General features: G+C 44.0%; 1 protein-coding gene across 1 annotated transcript in view; it reads right to left on the reverse strand.

Moving 5' to 3' along the window:
• Positions 1–8: 8 nt before the first annotated feature.
• Positions 9–22190, reverse strand: part of bmp2k (BMP2 inducible kinase) — a 41299-nt gene continuing 19117 nt past the window's right edge. The window contains exons 8-17 of the mRNA XM_084468682.1: positions 21220–21352; positions 20079–20182; positions 19902–19981; positions 18661–18809; positions 17779–18065; positions 15131–15223; positions 11285–11439; positions 8973–9214; positions 5210–5317; positions 9–2053 (exon numbers count right to left, since the gene is read on the reverse strand). Of these exons, the coding sequence (XP_084324808.1) occupies positions 654–2053; positions 5210–5317; positions 8973–9214; positions 11285–11439; positions 15131–15223; positions 17779–18065; positions 18661–18809; positions 19902–19981; positions 20079–20182; positions 21220–21352 (2751 nt within the window). The 3' untranslated portion in view covers positions 9–653. The remainder of the gene's footprint in view (positions 2054–5209; positions 5318–8972; positions 9215–11284; positions 11440–15130; positions 15224–17778; positions 18066–18660; positions 18810–19901; positions 19982–20078; positions 20183–21219; positions 21353–22190) is intronic.

Raw genomic sequence — 22190 nt, forward strand, 5'->3', positions numbered from 1 at the left:
GGCGAAGAAAGAGAATATCTGTTCTTTATTGCATCAAATAGCACGATAATACTAAATATGAGCCGAACTGCGTCATGGTTTTAGTTCTAGTGCGCCAAAGGCCACGTAAGGTGATGATGGTAGCAATGATCCAGACAGACAGGAGACTAGGTCTAAGCCTGGTGTTTTTGAAGACAGACAGGAGATTAGGTCTAAGCCTGGTCTTTTTGAAGACAGACAGGAGACTAGGGCTAAGCCTTTTTTGAAGAAAGTCAGAGTCTTCAATGCTGGAAAATCTCAATTTAAATTCACATTCAGTTTCAGTGTTTACATTGGTATCCCTTTTAGGTTGTCATCTGGTTGATGGGAAAACAGCTAGAAGTCTGGTTTGGGGACACATGATAAAACCTGACAGTACTTGAACACACTTTTAGAAAACAGTTATTTTGCATAGATACTAAGGTCAAGGGGGAGGGGGGTTCTAAGGCCGCTGGGCGTATCAGAAGGGTACCAAGAAAGTTAGTCTACAGAGTCCACCTCCATCATTCTGACCGAACATTAACTACTAAAAGCCACCATTCAACCTTCCACACAGTTCAATCAAAATGCTTTACATTTTTGGTAAAAGAAACTTGACCAAAATATATATGTAGCTGTGTTAATGTGTGTGTGCGTCATGGTTTGGATGGAAAAGGCGCCGCTCCAAAGGGGTCTAGCTCCCCCTGCTGGGGGCCGACCACCAGCTCAGTGAAGGGCACTGCTCCAAAGTCATCCATACCCACCCTAGGGGCCCCAAAGTCATCCATACCCACCCTAGGGGCCCCAAAGTCATCCATACCCTCCCTAGTGGCCCTAAAGTCATCCATACCAACCCTAGGGGCCCCGAAGTCATCAATACCCTCCCTCTGCCTAGGGGCTCTGAAGTCAGCCATACCCTCCCTCTGCCCCTCCCTAGGGGCCCCAAAGTCATCCATACCCTCCCTTTGCCCCTCCCTAAGGGCCCCGAAGTCATCCATCTCCTCTCTGTCCTCATGGGACCCAGGGCCTCCAGGGGCCCCTGGGGAGGTCCCAGGGGTCTGGGTGTTCTGCAGGACAGGGTCCTGGGGGTGGAAAGGTCGGGCTCCGAATGGGTCCAGCAGCACAGACTCCTCCATGTTCTCCTTCACTGCTTTGGTTTCCATGGTGACGGCAATGTTCTCCTTGGAGTGGGAGGAGCCAAGGAGCTCGGTGCCGCCCCCCCCTCCCCTCCTGAGTCTGCGGCTTCGCTCCGGTGTGCGGAATGAAGGCGGCTTGGTGGTTCGACGATGCCGCTTCCCGACCCCCGCCTCCGCCTCCTGTTTGGTTTTCCTCTGCCGCAGTGACAGTCTGGTCACCCCCTGCTGCGCCTCCTCCCGCTGCGCCTCCTCCGTGCTCCTGGCGGAGGTGGGGCCCCCAGGCGTGAAAGGAGAGAATCCAAACATGTCCACCCTGTCGGGTGGCGTGGGCGGAGCTTCACAGGAGGTGGGCGGAGCTTCATACAAGGTGGGCGGGACTTCTGAGGGTGTGGGCAAGGCTTCAAATGAGGCGGGAGGGGCCTCGTGTGAGACGGAAAGGGATTCACCAAGAGTGGCCGGGGCCCCGGGGGAGGTGGGTGGGGAGGACCTGGAGACGTTCCTGCTGAATGGAGCTCTGGTGAAGACGTCCAGGTCATCCGCGCCCGGCCTGTCGTCTCCAGCCGGCCCAGAGGGAGCCGGAGGAAAGGTCTCTGTTGGGGGTCCCAGGAACGGAGCGGCCCCGAACACGTCCACAGAGCTCCTGGGCTTCTCCTCTCCTTCGTAAGGCTCCTCCTCAGAATCCATGAGCAGGGGGCGCTGTCCCAGCACCTCCTCCTGCTCCTCTTCCTCGCTCAGCCCCTCCTCCTCTTCCTCCTCCTCCTCGCTGCTCTTAGAGGAAGGAGGGTCCGATTCAAAGTCGCTATCCGACTCCCCGCTCCTCCTCTCTGAGACCTCCTGCTCCTTCATGGCAGGAGGGGCCTCCTCTGTGGGAGGTGGTGGGGGGGCGTCGATAGCCAGGTCCTCCCCAGGGGGGTCCCTCGCTACAAGAGAAACAAACAGGAAATGTGATGTCATCTGAGAAGACCTCAACAGGAAAGAGGTCCTTCAGAGAATACATCAACAGGAACCACAAAATCATTCTCTGACGACTTTAAGATATCCACTACAATCATCAAACGATCTGTGTGTGTGTGTTAGATAGATAGATAGATAGATAGAATAACCAGACATTGGGATCGGTGAAAACCATCCAATAGAAAGCCCAGTAGGAGGTGTGTGTGTATGTGTGAGACCAGGTGAGTGGTCACCACCTTGGTCGAGGGTTCGCAGATTAAGGAAGTCAAACCTTAAAGGACAACCTTTTAACATCACATATACTGGTAACATAGGAGACCTATCCATCCTACATCTGAGTGGACACAGTTCTCAAGACTTATGTCTTGAGGAAAGTCAAGTAATTTTATTTGTATAGCCCTTGGTCGTGGTCAGTGTCAAAGGGGTTTGCCACGTTTTGATTGCACCACCTAACTCAAGAAAGTAACAACTCTTCTTGTTATGGGCAAATGATCTAAGCATTTTGTGGTGCAATAAGCACCCATTACAATGATGCAACATGGTGGGCTACAAATAAACTATGCCAACAAAACCTAATTTAAACAAAAAACTAGGCTGGGACAAGTTTAGGTAAACAAGGCCAAATTAGTCGACTATGCTAAAAATTATAAACAAGGGTAAAATATGGTAGGCTATGGTTAGCTAGAATACAAGATAAGATAACTTAAGCTAGGCAAAGATGAGCTAGGCTAAGATAAATTAAGGTTAAGTTAAAATTACATTTACATTTAGGGCATTTAGCAAAGGCTTTTATCCAAAGCGACTTACAATAAGTACATTTGTCATAAGAAAGTGAAACAATATATCGGTACAGTAAGGATGTTCATAGAACCAAGCCTAGCGAATAATCGCTAGGTTAACCCATTCCCCATATACAACAGAGATAGCTAGGATAATGCTACATAACTAAGTACTATGACTAAATACGGCATATAATAAGTGCGTTCATTACAATAATTTTCTTCCATGAAAGTTGGGATTACTGCTTATTTAATATTCTGTTGCCCTGGCAAAATTTGTTTTCTTTGAACAGCCAGAAACATTTTGCTAGTTAGCTGGTGGGTGTAAGCTATCCCATTAGCTGAGACACATTCCCCTCAATCAATAGTCAATTAACAAGCCATAAAAAAGAATCAGTGATTTATTTTCCTTTAAATGTTTGCTTTTATTTATCAGTAACATTCTATGAAAGATTACATTCACACTCACAGTATAATACAAGGCTGTTGACATAGTCTGTAGCAAAGAAACACAACATGTTGTACAATTTATTCACCTAAAGTTGAGCACACATGGCCAATATTAATTTATAGTACCAGATATAACTAGTACTAGATAACTAGTACCAGTTAGCGAGTACTGCTGGTATGGTGACTTTTACTAGCAACTAATCTAACCAATATCAGTGTCCCAAACGCTCATGGAAGAACTTGTACAAGGGTAAACTTCAGCCCAAAACAACCTTTACATAAAAAAAAAAGAACCAAGACAGCATATGTCCACTGTAAGAGCCTTTGTCACAGTCTGTACTGAGGTATCCCTCATATTCAGCAGTTGGTTAAAAAGTGTACCAATATGGCTGTTGGCGTGGGTCTAGAGGAGATCTGGCACTGCTAGTATGCCTTCACCAACAGGGGAGCACGATGTTTCTGGTATGGCTGTCTTAGCAGATGAGAGCTTTACTGGAAGCTGCAGGTTCAGTTAACTACCCTCGTCCACCTATCTACAGAGATGAGTTGAGAAAAGGACTCTGTGAGGAGGATGGCGAGTCACTGAGCAGACATACAGCTCTGTAGGATTGTATGAGCCATAAGCACCGGGTGGTGCCACTGGCTGGATGCTCACAATTGTTGTATCGTGAGCATCCTTATTTTAGTGGTTTTAGAGTGAAGTAGTGCTGAGATGACAAATTACAAATAAAATGCCTGGTTACCCAGACAGAGACCCATATATCTGCTAGCTTCAAGACCCGTATAGGGTCATCTTCCCAGACAGGCTAATGCTATGCCTGCAGCAGATTACTGCCAAGGGAATAGCTCCACACTTTCCAATACAACTACAAATAAGATGACTAATCACAAAAAGCTATTAAAAGAAACCCATCAAGTGGTTTGGCAAAAACATAAAAGAATGGCTTTCTTATCGTAACAAAGTAAAACATGTGCTTAACTAAAGTGTTCATTTGTATCACAAGCAACTGATTCCCAAGGACAGGAAAAACTAGGGTACGCCATTGTTGTTAATGCCATTAGCCGTTGATGCTATCAGCTGTTGATGCTATGGGCATATGATGCTATGAGCCGCTAATGCTTAAGCTATTGATTCTATTATCTGTTGCTGCTATGAGCTTTTTGGCACTTTTTTTGTTTTCCCTTACTTTGGACCCATGAAGTTGGGCGTCATTCTCCATTTGTAATATTTCTCCAACTAGAACAGGTTAAAAAGACGTCGCTATATATTTAAAATGAGCCAATATATATTTAATGGTATGAAGCGCTTACTAAGGCCTGAGACCCCAGCATACAAGGCATATATTCGATATTCACATTTAAAGGCAGGGTTATTCACTGATGGCAAGGTCAGCAACTTCGACACGATGTTAGTCCAGTCACTCTACGATTATATATCCATGGCAGACAAGCAGTGGAATAACTTTACTGTCTGGAACTTCACAAAAGTATCATTAGTCGTTTCCTGGTTTATATTTGTACATGTATCTATGTGTAGAACTATACAGAATATCTGTATGTAATAGTTATTATTGCTAAAAGCCACATCACCATGCAGCATGGTAAACGTTGTTGTGTTGAAGTATTACTCGTCCGTACCACGTGTGGCAGTCGACCAATCAACAGCAGTGAGGCTGTCATGGTAACCACAGCACACCCTCGTCATCAGTTAATTATTGAATTATGTATGAGCTTGATACTTAATATCTTACACCTTCCTCCAGGTGAGGGCTTCACACCTGATCCAACAGGAAGCAGGTGGTCCATAGTGATTGGTTGGTTAGGAGGAGGTGTGGGAGGGTCAGGGTGGGAGGGGGGGGGGGGTCCACAGGCCAAGCCCCCTCTAAGACTTGCCTGGGGCTACGAACAGCACCGAGCCGAACACGTCCTCAGGGGGGGAGAGCTTAGCGCCACCAGGGGGCCGGTCCACCTCCACGCTGGAGACTCTGGTTACCGGGTTCTCTGGAAATACACCAATCAATCAGTCAATTAATCAGTCAACTAACTAATTAGTTGAATGAACATTTTAATCACACCCGGGCTATGGGTCCAGGCGCCCACCCGAAATGCGCTATTTTGTCTCACCCCTCGATTCGGGAGGGTAATAGTTTTTTAAAACTGGTTGGATATTATCGGGCCCATATGTGGGGGGGCATCCTGCTAAACTAAAGGCGATCCTTGTAACAGATTGACTCACATACTTAATTAAAATGTTGACCATCAAACATCAGACCGAGATTTTCTTCCTTGGAATTTTAAATGGCCTGAACTGCTTCTTGAAAGGTATTTACAAGAGCAACAAGTCCTCAAAGGGACACTTCACCCATTTGCATTAAGCTTTGTATCGTTAGAAACCCAGTCATATTTTTGAATGGTCTTGCATCATTCCCTCATTTTCCCTGAGACGGGAGAGATCCGTATGTACCTCTAACACTTGCTGCTTTAAATGATGCAAAATTAAGATTTTTGCGTCATTTAAAGCAGGAAGTGTAAGAGGGGGTGGCTCTAGTGAGACTACAAGCACTAGTTCCTCATTTTCAAACCTGTCTACAGACCTATTACTGATCAGTGCCAGTGGGTGGGACTTAGGGGTGTATGGTATAAACTGTATTGAGAGTACACCGGTGTGAATTTGCGCTACGGTATGGATTTGGACATTACTGTGTGACCGGTAGAAAGCCAAAGTTTCTTCCCCCAATTCCTTCTCCACCATGGCCGAGATAACTCCCACTACGAGTTTTTACTTGTTGTAAAGTACCAGAGACGTCCAAGAACCCGACGCATTCTTTAATTCATAATATCATCCAGAGTCGCACACAGCTTTTGGCCCTGAGATTATATATTATATTATATTATATTATATAGATACCTATATATTATATTATATTATATTATTTAGATACAGAGCTCCGCAAACGGCAACAATCACTTTCTCCTCCTGCTGCGATTCACTCTGGACTGCAGGGAGTGAACGCTGATTGGCTGTTATGTTACGTCACTCAGGGAGTGAACGCTGATTGGCATTGTGGGAGTTGTTGTCTTCAATCCACAAGCGCCAAAAAGTCACTGTCTGCCTTTTCTCTGTCAAGAAGCCACCAAATTAGACATTTCTGTTACTATTTGACTACATACATGACTCACATACATGACTACCGGTGAAATGCTCCTTTAACTTGCGGTCCTCACTCCCGTCAAGAGTTGAGAAGAAGGCGTGGAAAACCTGGTAGTAGATTTGTGATGTCGGGATTTTCCCATGATAGTTTGGACAACCGACAGCAAGGCAAGCCTCAAGACCAGTCGCATAGGTTGTGGCCAACTGCTGAAGTCGACTTTACAAGTTGACTCATAGGCTGGGAGTTTTAATGAGGTTATTAATTCAACAACCAGCAATAGTCTATGCCAGTGGTTCTCAAACATTTTCTACTCGTGTACCCCCTCCAAGATATTTTTTCAGATGAGTACACTATTCACAGGCACTATTTTTTTGGGGGATAAAACGTAATTAAATGAACAGAAATAATGCATGTGCGCTCTATTTGGCAGTGTAAACATGAACATTTAAATGGTGCAAATACTCACAACTTAGTGTGAAACACGGGGCTGTGCTTCATGAAACTGTTGGCTAATTTCTCCCCACAAAAGAAGCACAACGCCAGGGGAGGGTCAGAGCATGTAGAGGTGAAACCCATTACAATATATTCTTCCTGAAACTGACGACATTTTGGTGTTTCTGGATGCACTTTATTTTTCCTGGATGCTCCTTTCTCCTTGTTTAAAAATATACATTTCAAACATCTTGTAGATTTTTTACTTTTATTTGTACCCCCTGCAATACTCCTAGCCATTTAAGAACCACTGGTCTATGCCAAAGATGATGGCTGGTTGGGGTGATGGCTTTGGGTTGTAACGCAATCAGAATAAAAGCCTGTGCAGAATTTGGTGGGCGGACTTGCTGTTTTGCCTGTCAGTGCTGATTAAGGTCAGCATTACATTCGGTCAACAGAATGCTGCTCTGTTGTAAAAAAGGTGCCCACCCATTTAACATGGGTGGGCAAATCTGACAAATCTAAATTAACCAAAATAACCATTTGAATAAGTAATAATATGTGTAAAACAGCTGTAGACTCGGACTAGAGTCTTGATCATCGGGACTTGCGACTTGACAAGTACTCGCCAGCTCTGAGATTTGACTTCTTCCGGACTGGACTGTTTTCAAGTCTCTCTGGAGACTTGAAAGCCAAACTCGGTCAGATTCTTAGGGCTGTGATAAATTCTATCCGATATTAGATAATTTTTACTTTAAAGTATATCCCTGGTGTGTGTGGATAAATTGATGTGCCAATTCAAAGTAGGCATAGGGGTGGCTAAATAATGAAAATAGAAATGATACAAAACATACTAAAGAAGTGGTATGAATGTGATTATTATTGTTGTTGTTGATATTAATGTTTATTGCAGGCTGTTATTTATTACAACAGCCTGCATGGATTGATACACCACCAAGTAATCAGAATAGGATCCAGATGATATATTCAGTTTAATTTGACCAGAGACAACAGGAGTCGACTATTATGGTCATGGACATTAATTATGCATATAATGAAATATTGTATATTAAGTATTAAGTATCTGTGTACACTAGGGCTGGGCAAGTTAGCGCGCTAATTACGCGATTAATACAAATTGACGCATTAACACACATTCTCTTTTTTTTTTGCCCACAGAATGTCAACATTCATAAATGGTCCTCATTTATATAGCACTTTTATCCAAAGCGCTTTACAGTGTTGACTGACATTCACCCATTCATGCACACATTCACACACCGATGGCGGAGTCAACCACACAGGGCGACAGCCAGCTCATCAGGAGCAATTAGGGTGAGGCGTCTTGCTCAGGGACACCATGACACTCGGAGGAGGAGGAGCCGGCAACCAGCAACCTTGCGGTTACCAGCCAACCCGCTCTCTACCTCCTGAGCTGAACATTCATGTCAGAAATATTTTTTGTTTTTAGTTCCACTTACTTTACATTCAATTACACTTGCAGTAAGTGACAGCCTGTTTACAATTCCCAAATCTGTGGTGCTACATATTATAATTTAACTACACTGTTGGTTTACAATTGTACTAATTAACTGCCTGTTTACAATTCCCAAATCTGTGGTGTTCCGTAAGTTTCATATTCAACCCACGCTGAGTGAGTCAATAGAACTCCCTCAAGATCACTTGGTCTAGTTTTTGCTTATTAAGTACATTTGGTATGAATGATAATGTGTCATTCCATTTGATAATCTAATTTAACTTCAATTGGAATGGATTTAAAACAGAATATTAAAAGTGTGATTAATATAGAGTTAACTCACCAATACTATGTGATTAACGCGATTAAAACTTTTAATCGTTGCCCAGCCCTAGTGGATACCTATTGTAATTGTAGGAATTATTATGTTTTTTGAAACGGCCATTGAGGTCCTACTGATTTCCGGCAAAATCCCCAATGATAATGCTTTTTTATAGAACATTTTGAGCTGTTCTGGAGTAAGAACATCAGAGGTTTTAGAATATTATATTGTTAGGTTAAATTATTCCATTAAGATGTTCAAAGGGAGTCTTACTGGCTCGGAGGAGATCAAACTCGCGGTCCAGAAGCTCCTCCTCGGTCAGTCTGGAAAAGTTATCTTCTCCAAACGGGTTCCAGCCGGACATGTCAGGAGGGGGCGAAGCCATGCTGCTCTGAGTGGACGACGCCGTATGGCAGGGCGGAGTCACCCCATGGGAGGGCTGGGCCACGCCCTGAGAGGGCGGAGTTACACCTTGAGAGGGCGGGGTTATGCCTCCTGTGCCGATGACAGGGTTTCTATAGAGAGGAACACAACTGAGGTAAATACACACCGTTTATAGCCCACGTTATTATAGCCGCTGCGTTATAGCCCATGGTATAGCCACTCTACAGCTGCCTTATAGTCCATGTTATAGCCACTCTTCAGCCACGTTATAGCCCATGTTATAGCCAATGTAATAACCACTCTACAGCCGCTTTATAGCCCATGTAATAACCACTCTACAGCCGCCTTATAGTCTGTTAATATCCACTCTACAGCCGCCTTATAGCCCTTGTTATAGCCACTCTACAGCCGCCTTATAGCCCATGTTATAGCCACTCTACAGCCGCGTTATAGCCCATGTTATAGCCACTCTACAGCCGCTTTATAGCCCATGTTATAGCCACTCTACAGCCGCCTTATAGCCTATGTTATAGCCACTCTACAGCCTCCTTATAGCCTATGTTATAGCCACTCTACAGCCGCCTTATAGCCCATGTTATAGCCACTCTACAGCCACGTTATAGCCCATGATATAGCCACTCTACAGCCGCGTTATAGCCCATGTTATAGCCACTCTACAGCCGCGTTATAGCCCATGTTATAGCCACTCTACAGCCGCTTTATAGCCCATGTTATAGCCACTCTACAGCCGCCTTATAGCCTATGTTATAGCCACTCTACAGCCTCCTTATAGCCTATGTTATAGCCACTCTACAGCCGCCTTATAGCCCATGTTATAGCCACTCTACAGCCACGTTATAGCCCATGATATAGCCACTCTACAGCCGCGTTATAGCCCATGTTATAGCCACTCTACAGCCACGTTATAGCCCATGTTATAGCCACTCTACAGCCGCGTTATAGCCCATGTTATAGCCACTCTACAGCTGCGTTATAGTAGCCTGGCTATTGTCAGACCATGCTCAATCGTAGATTGCACGTTGGTCTGGGGAGGCTGCTGCCATTTTCTTCAGCATAAGAGGCGTGATCAACGGGCATAGTTCAAATGACTCTGCTTGCCTGTCGCTTCCCTGTCATCATTGTGTTAAACCAGCAAATAGCGCCCCAGGGGGAAAAGCCAGCTTGGTGATTGGCTCCCGTAAAAGCGTATTGGAAGCAGGAAGAAATGTATTGCTCCTCTCCAGACCCTGCTGTAGGGCGAATTCAAATCCCCGGCAGAACGGGCTGGGAGTGCCCAGTCTAGCGTTATAGCCCATGTTATAGCCACTCTACAGTCGCCTTATAGCCCATGTTATAGCCCCCACATGGTAGGTGTATATGATGTGATATTATCTGGAGTTAGTGTATAGGGTGATAGTGGGTGGAGTTAGTGTATAGGTGTATATGTTGTGATATTATCTGTAGTTAGTGTATAGGGTGATATTACCTGTGGTTAGTGTATAGGTGGTGATTTTACCTTGGGTTAGTGTATAGGGGGTGAATTTACATGTGGTTAATGTATAGGGCGTGATAGTACCTTGGGTTACTGTATAGGTTGATAATACCTGGGATTAGTGTATAAGGGTTGATAGCACCTTGGGTTTGTGTATAGGGGATTATAGTACCTTAGGTTACTATGTAGGGGGTGATTTTACCTTGGGTTAGTGTATAGGGGGTGATAGCACCTTGGGTTTGTGTATAGGGGGTGATAGCACCTTGGGTTTGTGTATAGGGGATTATAGTACCTTAGGTTACTATGTAGGGGGTGATTTTACCTTGGGTTAGTGTATAGGGGGTGATAGCACCTTGGGTTAGTGTATAGGTTGTGATAGTACCTTTGGTTAGTGTATAGGGGGTGAAAGCACCTGTGGTTAGTGTATAGGTTGTGATAACACCTTTGGTTAGTGTATAGGGGGTGATAGTACCTTGGGTTAGTGTATAGGTTGTGATAGTACCTTGGGTTAGTGTATAGGGGGTGATAGTACCTGGGGTTAGTGTATAGGGGTCGATAGTACCTTGGGTTAGTGTATAGGGGATAGCTCCTGGGGTTAGTGTATAGGGGGTGATAGTACCTTGGGTTAGTGTATAGGGGATGATAGCACCTTAGGTTAGTGTATAGGGGGTGATAGTACCTTGGGTTAGTGTATAGGGGGTGATAGTACCTTGGGTTAGTGGATGTCCCCCCCAGCGGCCCCCCTCTGGTGATGGGGGGAGGGTAGGTGTCCAGGGGGGAGGTGTGATAGGGGAGGTGCTGAGGATGATGATGTTGGTGATGAAGCTGCTGCTGCTGGAGGAAGGCCTGCTGGTACTGGTAGAACTGGGAGGAAAGAGGAAACAGACGAGGGGAAGAAATGAAGGAAATAATGAAGGACGGTTAGACACCTCAGCCTTCTCCCCCGGTTACACCACTTCCACTACCACCAGGTTCTCTGCTCCTCATAACCTGAACCAATAAACAGTCCTGTTGGTGGAGATAATCAGACTCTGATCGTTCTCGTCAGCGGACCAGCTGGCACGGACCCCCCCCCCATTGACAAGACTAGCTTGCCTCTGAAGCTAAGCAGATGGTTAGCATTGTGTGGGAAATCATCTAAAAATGCCGCGGCTCCAACAGTGGGTATTTGGAGGACCTGTGTTTGAAATGTTTTGATTCAGTGGGTTGGTAAACACCACCACTAAGGAGATTTGGACTCTGTGAGCAGGAATTCAGAGCATCTGCTTCCAACACTGTTGGCAGCGGGGCCGCCTCCTGGGTGGCCTGCAGATAGACAGGGAGCCAGCACTCCACGGAGGCTGAATTTAGTCTGTCTTGACATATAATGAATTACCCGTCTCTGTCGCCAGCAGGCGGCCCCCCGCTGGGCCTACATGTGCTTTTTAAGTTTAAGCTGCAAGTTGCTAAAGCTACGCTATGTTTATAATTATAATCTTTTGGCTGAAATCCTCCTGCAACAATCTGCAGATTTAAAAGATATAGGGCCCTTCAACTCACTGCAGATTTAAAGATATAGGGCCCTTCAACTCACTGCAGAACTAAAGATATAGGACCCTTCAACTCACTGCAGATTTAAAGATATAGGGCCCTTCAACTCACTGCAGATTTAAAGATATAGGACCCTTCAACTCACTGCAGATTTAAAGATATAGGACCCTTCAACTCACTGCAGATTTAAAGATATAGGGCCCTTCAACTCACTGCAGATTTAAAGATATAGGGCCCTTCAACTCAATGCAGATTTAAAGATATAGGGCCCTTCAACTCACTGCAGATCTAAAGATATAGGGCCCTTCAACTCACTGCAGAACTAAAGATATAGGACCCTTCAACTCACTGCAGATTTAAAGATATAGGGCCCTTCAACTCACTGCAGATTTAAAGATATAGGACCCTTCAACTCACTGCAGATTTAAAGATATAGGACCCTTCAACTCACTGCAGATTTAAAGATATAGGGCCCTTCAACTCACTGCAGATTTAAAGATATAGGGCCCTTCAACTCAATGCAGATTTAAAGATATAGGGCCCTTCAACTCACTGCAGATCTAAAGATATAGGGCCCTTCAACTCACTGCAGATTTAAAGATATAGGGCCCTTCAACTCACTGCAGATCTAAAGATATAGGACCCTTCAACTCACTGCAGATTTAAAGATATAGAAAAAAAAATAAAAATAAAATAAATATATATATATATATATATTTTTTTTTTTTTTTTTGGCTTGCATTCGTTTTATTTATCATATTACAGTGTAATATGATAAATAAAACAAATGCATTAAATCTGTCATACACATGCCTATAAGGCTCTGTCTGCACCTGCTATTGGCTCAGTCAAGCTCACGTTGCATTTTATGCTGGCGGGCCACAGAGAAACTCACTTTAGCTAGGCTAACAACACACTTCAAGATGTCTCTCTCCAAGCAAGCTTAAAAGTGAAGAAGAAAGGAATGCGTCTGACAAGTTTATTCCATGTAGTAGTACTATAGCTATTAAGTTAACACTACTTCAAGTACGATTTATTTGTAGAGATTCATTGACATAGTTTTACTCTATGTGTGGCCCATGAACCCCCAGTGGTTTTCCTTTTTGGCCCACTTGTTAAGGAAGTTGAATAGCCCTGCTGTAGGGCACTGTTCTCACTGGAACCGATTGGTTAGATACATGAAAAGCAACATTCAAGGAGCAGACACTTACAGTAGAACACACAAAAGAACCATGAAACTATAACTGAAGATCATAAAAAGATAACTTTATAACTATACAACCATAGCACTACAATTTAATTCAACAATAGTATCTAGATATTACACGATAGGGTTTGCTTTGCTGTTATTATTGGCACGACAACGATCCAATCCAAGCTAATGCCTTCTCAAGATCTTGGGATTTTCCAAACCAAATAAATACCACACATATAAACAAAAAAAAATGCGTTGCTAGCTAATCTTATTCTAACTAATATAATCAATAAAATATTTGTTTTTTTCCATGGAAGGATTTCTCTACTCCATCCACAAAATTTCACCAGCACGTTTAAGCTCGTAGTGCCGTTCTATGGGTAGAGTCAATGGTAGAGTAATACTCAGTGATTAGGGATGGCGAAAATTAAAAATATTCTTGACCGACCACCAAGCCTCTTTAACCGGTTGAAACCGGTTAACCGATCAGATAAAAATGTGCTATTTGAAATAACAGCCATTTCGAGCCGCGCCAGCCGCCTGCTATTTCATAACTCTGCTTATCTCTCTCCCGCTCTGCCTCCGGCTCACACACACACTCACACACTCACTCTGCCCCGGCCCCGCCCTTCCACTCACGTCACTTTTTTAAATCCACTACAGCACAAATACTATACTACAAATACTACAAATACTATATAAGCGGACACGGGGACAGCACCCGGTCCGTCCGAGTGAGAGGCAGTGGCTCTAACAGCAGCACGACCTGTGTTTGAATTGAAACACAAGGCGTGCTTATTGCAAGTTGACCGTGTGTAGAGAGCGGGCTCGAATTCCCACAATGGTCTGAGATGGCGCGGAGCTGGTTGAGACCCAGCACGGGATTCACCAGGGGCCAATCAGAAGAGGGCAGCGTTAGGAGCTCATTTGAAACATTGCCGCGGCTCATTTAAGAAAATGACAGCTCAGAAGAGACGCCGCTTGTTTAGTTTGCAGGAGACGGTAGTGCTAATAATAATAAAGCAAGATGATGATCATCATTACCATTGAAGATCCTGAAATGTAGTAATTTCCAAATCCAAGCCCATCTTAGGGCAGTACGGTATGGACTAAAATTTTAATCACGGTTTGATTTGAAGCATAGATGGTAATGGTATTATATCACGGTATGTTCATTTTTGTTCATCTTTAAGGAGAGAACTTAATAAGCGATCTAAATACTTTTTGCAACCACCGCCTCTTTCCCTTGACATTTAGTTTTCACCTTAAATATGCGACAGATGTAATTAAGGCAACCTGGTCTCACAGGAATCCGTGAAATGAGTCGGTCTACTTCCCGTTTACAAAAGATAATGCCCATAAAAGGTTTGAATATTAAGGGCCGCCTAATATTCGTTCGAATATTATAAATCGTTTTAATATTGGTTGCATGCCACTTGCATGCAGGAATAATTAAGCAAATTAAACAGTGGGCTACTTCCAATAAGTCACCTCATCTGATCATCTTTTTGTGTGAAGTAAAACCAACCCACACACTCCACAGTCCACACTGACCCCAAATTTTTATTTTTAACCGACAAGATTGATCGGTTAACGTTGATACGGTCAACCATCGGTCAAACGGTTAACATCCCTAATAGTGATGAGTCATTTTTCATTTGAGCACGGCTAGGAGAGCCGTAATGCTCATTTGGTCACCCTCTAAAATACAGGTCGACTAATCCAATCTGACTAGTCTAGGTTTTCGTTGGGAACTAACTACCCATGCTATAAATCACAGTCATTAAATTGATTGCCCCAACCAGGATGAGAAGTGGACTGTGGACTCACCATGGAGGCGTACTGGGCCTGGGCTACCTGCTGCTGGTATGCAGGCTGCTGGTACATCATATGCTGCTGCTGCTGGAGCAGGGCCTGTTGGTACTGATGGACACGGAAAGGGTCAAAAGTCAATGCTCAAGCCATAAGAAGAGTCGTAATAACATTTAGACTGATACAGACTAAGATAGTCTGCCAGAACACACTGGTAACACTGGTGATTACTGATACAGCCACCAACCTGTGAACCCAGTAACTGAACAGTATTAGTAATGGTCAGGCTTGGAATTTCGCAATTTTAGGGGCAAGGCCATTTGGCCTTCCCGTTCACATTTTTTTTAAGGGCACAAAGGCCACATGACAGGGCACAAAGGCGAGAGAGAGAAATAGATAAATAAATAGAAATAGTTACTCACTACTTGTTCCATAAACTGAGTTAGTAACTGAATTACTAGTAACTAGTTACCAGGGAAAATATTTATTTGCGTTACTGTAAAAAAAAAGTAGCTTTGTAGATGCGTGTGTCGTTGTGAGATGCTTCATTAAATTAGAGTTGCTTACAACGGATGTCGATGAAATCTTTGCACCTGGACATAATGTTCACTTTACATGCACATTCTTGCCTTTGACCTCAATGAATTTGAAGTAGTGCTTATATCTCCACCTTGAAAATGCCAACTTTTCATCGGATTCAGAGCCGTTGCTAAGCTTTTGGGGGCCCTACGCGCAGTTTGTTGGCGGGGGGGGGGGGAATGGTACGTCTGCCGGTTTTTAGGGGGCCCCCCCAGGTACTTGGGGCCCTACGCGCTCTGCGTACTCTGCGTATGGGGAGTACCAGCGCTGATCGGATTGCTCCGGTCGCCATTTCTACTGCTTCATCGAATCTGTTTGGAGTTTGTGTGTGCGTGTGCGTGTGGCACGCTTGTGTGTAAAAACACTGGCTCCGATTGGCTACCATGAAACAACTCTGCCTTAGCCAATAATAATCGCTTATCTCTTTGTTAAATCACCCGGTCTCCTCACTATCAGTTTGAGTGGAGCCAGGGATGCGTTTGGATTACGCAGTTTATTCAATCAATTCATAGTAACGCACCGCATTTAACTGTCAGTAACAGTGTTGTAACGACAGGAAAAGTAATTAGTTAGATTACCCTGTTACTGAAAAAATAACGGCGTTACCCAACGCTGTTATTACAAACACTGGATGTTGATACTTCACCTGCGCGGCTCGTGAAGTTGCGCAAGTTCTATTTTGGAACAATCACAGTAGAGCAATCGCTCTGATTCACAGACACGGGACTAGCCTACTGCGCGCACTAGGATGGCTGTAATTACATAAAAGCCCACCACGGGTCACTAGCGTTGTTTACACTGGAACTTTGACAGTGGCACAAAGGCCACCTTGGCCGTAAATTGAACATTTTTTCACAGGGCATCAAGGCCAAAGTGCGAGGCAACGACGGCCATGGCCGTTGTGGCCATCGTGAAATTCCCACCCTGGTAATGGTGTATAGTTACTTGTGTATTTCGGGCAGGGCTGTACGCCAACTTTATTAGGTTTTACAGTCACACACACACAGCTTATAATTTGGCCTGTTTCATCATCTGAATAATGTTCAGATGATGAAAGCCAATTAATAATAACAATAATTATATTAAAATAAATAATTTGGCAAGGGACAGACAATAAGCTACATTACATGACAGTTAAATATTGCTGTCCAACAAGTTTATTCATCGGTTTTCGGTCTTCAATGAGCTGACGAATCCAGTTGAACTGTTGAACTGTCGAGTCCAGTTGAACTGTCGTTTAGGGCAGGGTACTTTGTTATTCACTTATTGTGTTGAAATTTTTATCCAAAAATGGCTCCATAGAGAGGAATGCTTCTGCCTGGCAGACTCCTGGCCAGGTAGATACCGCTACACAGGACTCGTTCCGACACCACATTGCTTATTCAGAGCTTGAATAGCCGCGTTGAAGAGAATGAAATCCGAAAGTAGATCTGGCCTCAGCTTTCACATTCAAGTGTCAAGTGTGGACGTCAGACCTCCTAACTGGAACATCCCATCACAAAAGTTTCATTGATACGACTAGGGGTTACCGTTAGATGCTGTTGGGGCGATTAACATCTTTTTTCCAAGTTGTCATCCTTCACTGAAAAGTACCTGTTGAGTTTGGTTTTAGGTCTGACAAGATATATTGTAGCTTCTATGTGTAGGGTTTGGTTATCGAGATCACCAGGAAATTTAGTTTCTTAGTAGTTGCATTGTAACAGAGAGGAGACACTTTGATACTTTCCCATGAAGCATTGCTCCAACAAGGTGCGGGCACTTGTTCAGGACATAAATGTTTTATCGCATTTAATGGCCATCATATCCCTAAAATTCTAAATTCAAAAATAACAACTTTTTTTGAGAACATGCGATCAAAACGGTGGAACTGTACAGCTCTGATTTGGGGGCATGTAGAAAACGTTTGACTATTTAGACCATTGTGCAAACACAATAATGTTTCAAGTATATCAGGGCCTTAAAACTGCTGTAGATGAGAGTTTGGAGAAATTTGAGTGTTAATAATTAGAAATACCAAATCTTACTTTAGCCGAGATTTGGCAGCTTCAAAGAACAGGAAGAAGATTGTAAGGGCTGGAGTCATGTACCTGGATGTACTGAAGCTGTTGGGCGTTACCCTGCTGCTGCTGCTGCATGACCGGATGGTGTTGGTGATGGGGTTGTTGATAGGGTTGATGATGGGGCTGGTGGTGTTGGTGTTGATGGGGTTGTTGCTGCTGCTGCTGCTGCTGAAGCTGCTGGAGTCGGAGGTCCCCAGGTTGGAGTTGTTGAAGGACGCGATGCTGCTGACTGCCAGGCTGGGGTTGGACCTGGTTTTGGGTCTGAACCTGGGCTTGATTCTGCAAGGCTGGCAGACTGGAGCCAGGTGTCAGAGCTGTGTGGAACACACACAAATATTTGTATTGATTTGGTTAGGGATTGTGTCTGTACCTTTGTAACCAGTGAGAACGCTAGGGGGGCCAGGTACCTTTATGACCAGTGGGACCGCTAGGGGGGCTATGTACCTTTACGACCACTAGGGGGGGGGCTCTATACCTTTATGATCAGTTAGACCGCTAGGGGGGCTATGTACCTTTACGACCACTAGGGGGGGGTCTATACCTTTATGATCAGTGAGGCCACTAGGGGGGCTATGTACCTTTATGAACAGTGAGGCCACTGGGGGGGGGGGGGGGGGGTCTATACCTTTACGACCGGTGAGGCCACTAAGGGCGGTCTATACCTTTATGACCAGTGGGACTGCTAGGGGTGCTATGTACCTTTATGGACAGTGAGGCCACTAGAGGGGGTCTATACCTTTACGACTGATGACGCCACTAGAGGGGGGGGGGGGTCTATACCTTTAAGACTGGTGACGCCACTTTAGGGGGGGGGGGGGGGGGTCTATACCTTTACGACTGGTGACGCCACTAGATGGGGGGGGGGGTCTATACCTTTATGATCAGTTAGACCACTGGGGGGGCATATACCTTTATGACCGTTGCTAACTGGCACTGAGGGAGCGGCAACTTTGCCCGGCATGGCGGTGGTGGACAGCGGCAGGATGTTGTTGTTGGTGGCTTTGGGTCGCTGCCGTGGAGCGATGGAGGTCTCCGTCGGGCCTACCGCGTCAGAGATTCTAGAATTGTTGGACCACAATTGTTAGAGAGTGAAAATATTAACATAGTCTACCTACTGATTGAGTTAATGGCTTAAAGGGGTAGTTCAGGATTTTGGACATCGGGTCTCATTTCCAAGTGAGCCAGTGTGTTATTTATCATTGGAGACCGTTTTCAACACTTTTCATTCAGTCCTTCTAGTTGCAGAAATCGCTGGTGCTAGGCTAGCGCAAGTCGAGGGGAACTGCTAACCTGTCAATAAAAACAGTTTTACTCACTCCCGAGGCAAACCAATTATAATGCCTGACTATCGATGTAAATGTCTGTGTTGATAGAATAGTGTTAGAAATAAACTTACCCTTGCATCGCATTGCATTTAGTTTATAATCCCTGTAGTTGGAAGCAAGCTAAGGCAGCGGTGGACTGATATTACCTGGAGTGCGCTCCAGGTACGTTCTGCTGTAGTGAATTGGTTGCTACACCGGAGCAAAGTGAAATTCCACCGCTGCTGAGAAAGTAGTCCCCCAAAATGTAATGTGATCATTGCAATACAAGGATAGTTTTATTTCTAATATTATTCTATCAACACAGACATTTACATCAATAGTCAGGCATTATAATTGGTTTGCATCGGGTGTACTTTGGAGTGGGTAAAACTGTTTTTATTGGCAGGCTAGCAGTTCCGCTCGACTTGAGCTAGCCTAGCACCAGTGATTTCTGCAACTAGAAGGACTGAATGGGTTGAAAACGGTCTCCAATGATAAATAACACACTGGCTCACTTGGAAATGAGACCCGATGTCCAAAATCATGAACTACCCCTTTAAGGCTGTTGCACACCAAAGCTCAAAAGTAGAGTGCAAGTGGAAGCAACATTTTTTTATACTCCATTGGATTGAAAGCGTATGCGCTCTACACTTTGGTGAGAAACGCCAAGTAATGAGATACACATGCTGTAGTCTGATGTTTATAATAAATTACTGTGTGATTGTGTCTGCGTTTTTTCCTGAATATGTCCCCCTGAGGAAGGCATGTTTCCAGATAGGTGCCCACAATGTACAGTGTACAACTGCCACACTAATAGGCAGCTAGAAGAGGTCAAAGGTTGAGCACCTGGCCTTGGATTGGCTCCTCTTTGCTGCAACCTCACTTGCTGTCAGAGGCTCTGGGAGGGAGGAAGGAAGGGTAGAGCTCTGGGAGAGAAAGAGAGACTTTTGTAGAGTGGCACTTTTTACTACGTGGAGACCCACGGCGGCTATTCGATGGAGAAGTATAAATTAAGTGACTTACGAAGAGATTTGGTACAGGGCAATCTTTCCCCGAAAGCTTGAAGGCAAAGTAAGACACCTGGTAGATATCTGGTCTCTTCTCCTGATCTGGCTCGAGCATGTATCCTAAACACACACACAAACACATAACCAGCAAATCTCATCTCCGACCACTAGGTAGAGCTACTTGGTAAAATGACAAGTGTATAGAACACTTTACATTACAAAGTGTCAAGAGCTTCTGTTTATATTTAAGATGGTTCCAGTTCAATCCCTGTTTCTGAGCAACGCTGGTTCTATATAGCATGGAGAGTAATGGTGCTATCCATTTGTATGGTACGCCCACCATTCCAGTCGGATCTTCCAGCTTTCTTGCGGCATTGATGCATTGCGGCATTGAGGCACGCCTCCTTTTCTTTGGGGATACCAAGCTCCCACTGGGGATTCTGATGAGTACACGGAGTAGCGAAAGATCCCCGTGACGCTCGACAAACAAAGATGGCTGCTCCTGTAGTTAACAGTAGTTGAGATGTATTTTCTTTCTCTTTGTTCCACGTTGGTGTCTTTAATGTCGATGTATAATGCTCTTACACACTTCATTACATTGCAGCTTTAATCCGGTCACCAATGTATGCATTCCACGGTCTTGCTGTGCGTGCAATACAATGTAAAGTTTTGTTTTCGAGCTGGTTTGCTAAAGAGCCTAATGTTGCTAACAACAATGACTAGCCTGCTACTACTGCTGTCCTGGAGGCGTCCATTATTCTCCAACTCATCGCACACAAAAGACTACTGGAACACTTTTAAAGTGGTAAGAGCCAGGAAGTTACGTCACGTTACGTCAGGTCGGCGTACCAGCACAAAAGGCCAAATGGATAGCAGCATAATATTCAACTGCATGTACTGTACAGTTAACTGGTGATTATGATTATGAACGCCAAGTCGTTAATAAGATATTCTAGTAGTTTGAGGCTAGTGAAGTGGTTTATAAGACATTTAATTGGTTTATAAGATAGTTCACTGGTTGATAATATATGACATTGTTATATTAGATTGTTAACTAGCTATACGATGGATAACTGGTATACAAGATAGTTAACTGGAATAAAAGATAGTCAAATAGTTCATAAGCTAGTTAACTTGTTAAAAAGCCAGTGACTTACTGATTAAAGAGTGCAGCTGGGTGGAGAAGCGGGAGTTGTCTGGAATGACGAAGGATCCATCACAGATGGCGACTTGACTCTCTCCGAAGGGCAGAGAGAAGAAACACAGCTTGTACAACAAGCAGCCCAGAGCCTGTGGGAAACAAGGCGGTCAGCAATTCACCATCACCTCCAACAGTCTCTTCATTTCCCAAACACATTCATATACTCAATATGGTCTGAATACCACCAATCATTAATAGAACTGTGATGAGATGGATCCAATAAAATTAATTGCTGAAATGTTTCATGGTGAAAAATGTAATGAAAATGTTTTTGTGGGCATCCATATTAATTTGAGTGTTCTGTGTGCTCTACTGCATCCTAAAAATGTCTGCTGTCTAGGGCTTACCTGAACACAAAATATCAAGCTTTTGAATAATCACCATGCTTTCGAACATATATTCAGAGAAATAGGTTACTTTCCTTTCTTCAACAGGATTCGGAAGAGACCAATGTGGTAGAATATTTTCCTTTACTACAGTGATATAGAAACTTAGAAACTTTTCCTTTTCTACAGTGATATTAAATTTAAAAAAAAAATGTAGAGTACAATGTCATGTAGGATTGCTCTGACACAGTAGCTTTCCTCTCTCATCTCTCTCTCATTGGTCCGAGTTGGGTTATGGCAGAGCTTCAATGTAGCCTAAAAGTTTCTGAGCATACACAGCTTCCATAGTATGAGAAGAGGCCTACTTCCAATCATCAAAAAGCAAATAGGTTTGAACATTGTGCAAAGCTTTGATAAAATTGCACGCAAGGACTTCTTCACCCAAAGACATCACAACAGCTATTGACGGATCTCCATAAAAAGAAAAAGAAAAAATCCTAGTGTATTCATACTTAAATCACAAACCCGTTATTAGTAGGTCTGGCTTTTTAGCTTTTTTTTTTTCGTTCTAAAAACCAATAAATCCCTGTTTTTTTTTATC

This window comes from Micromesistius poutassou (assembly GCF_964030765.1).
Source record: "Micromesistius poutassou genome assembly, chromosome: 5".
NCBI lineage: Eukaryota > Metazoa > Chordata > Actinopteri > Gadiformes > Gadidae > Micromesistius > Micromesistius poutassou.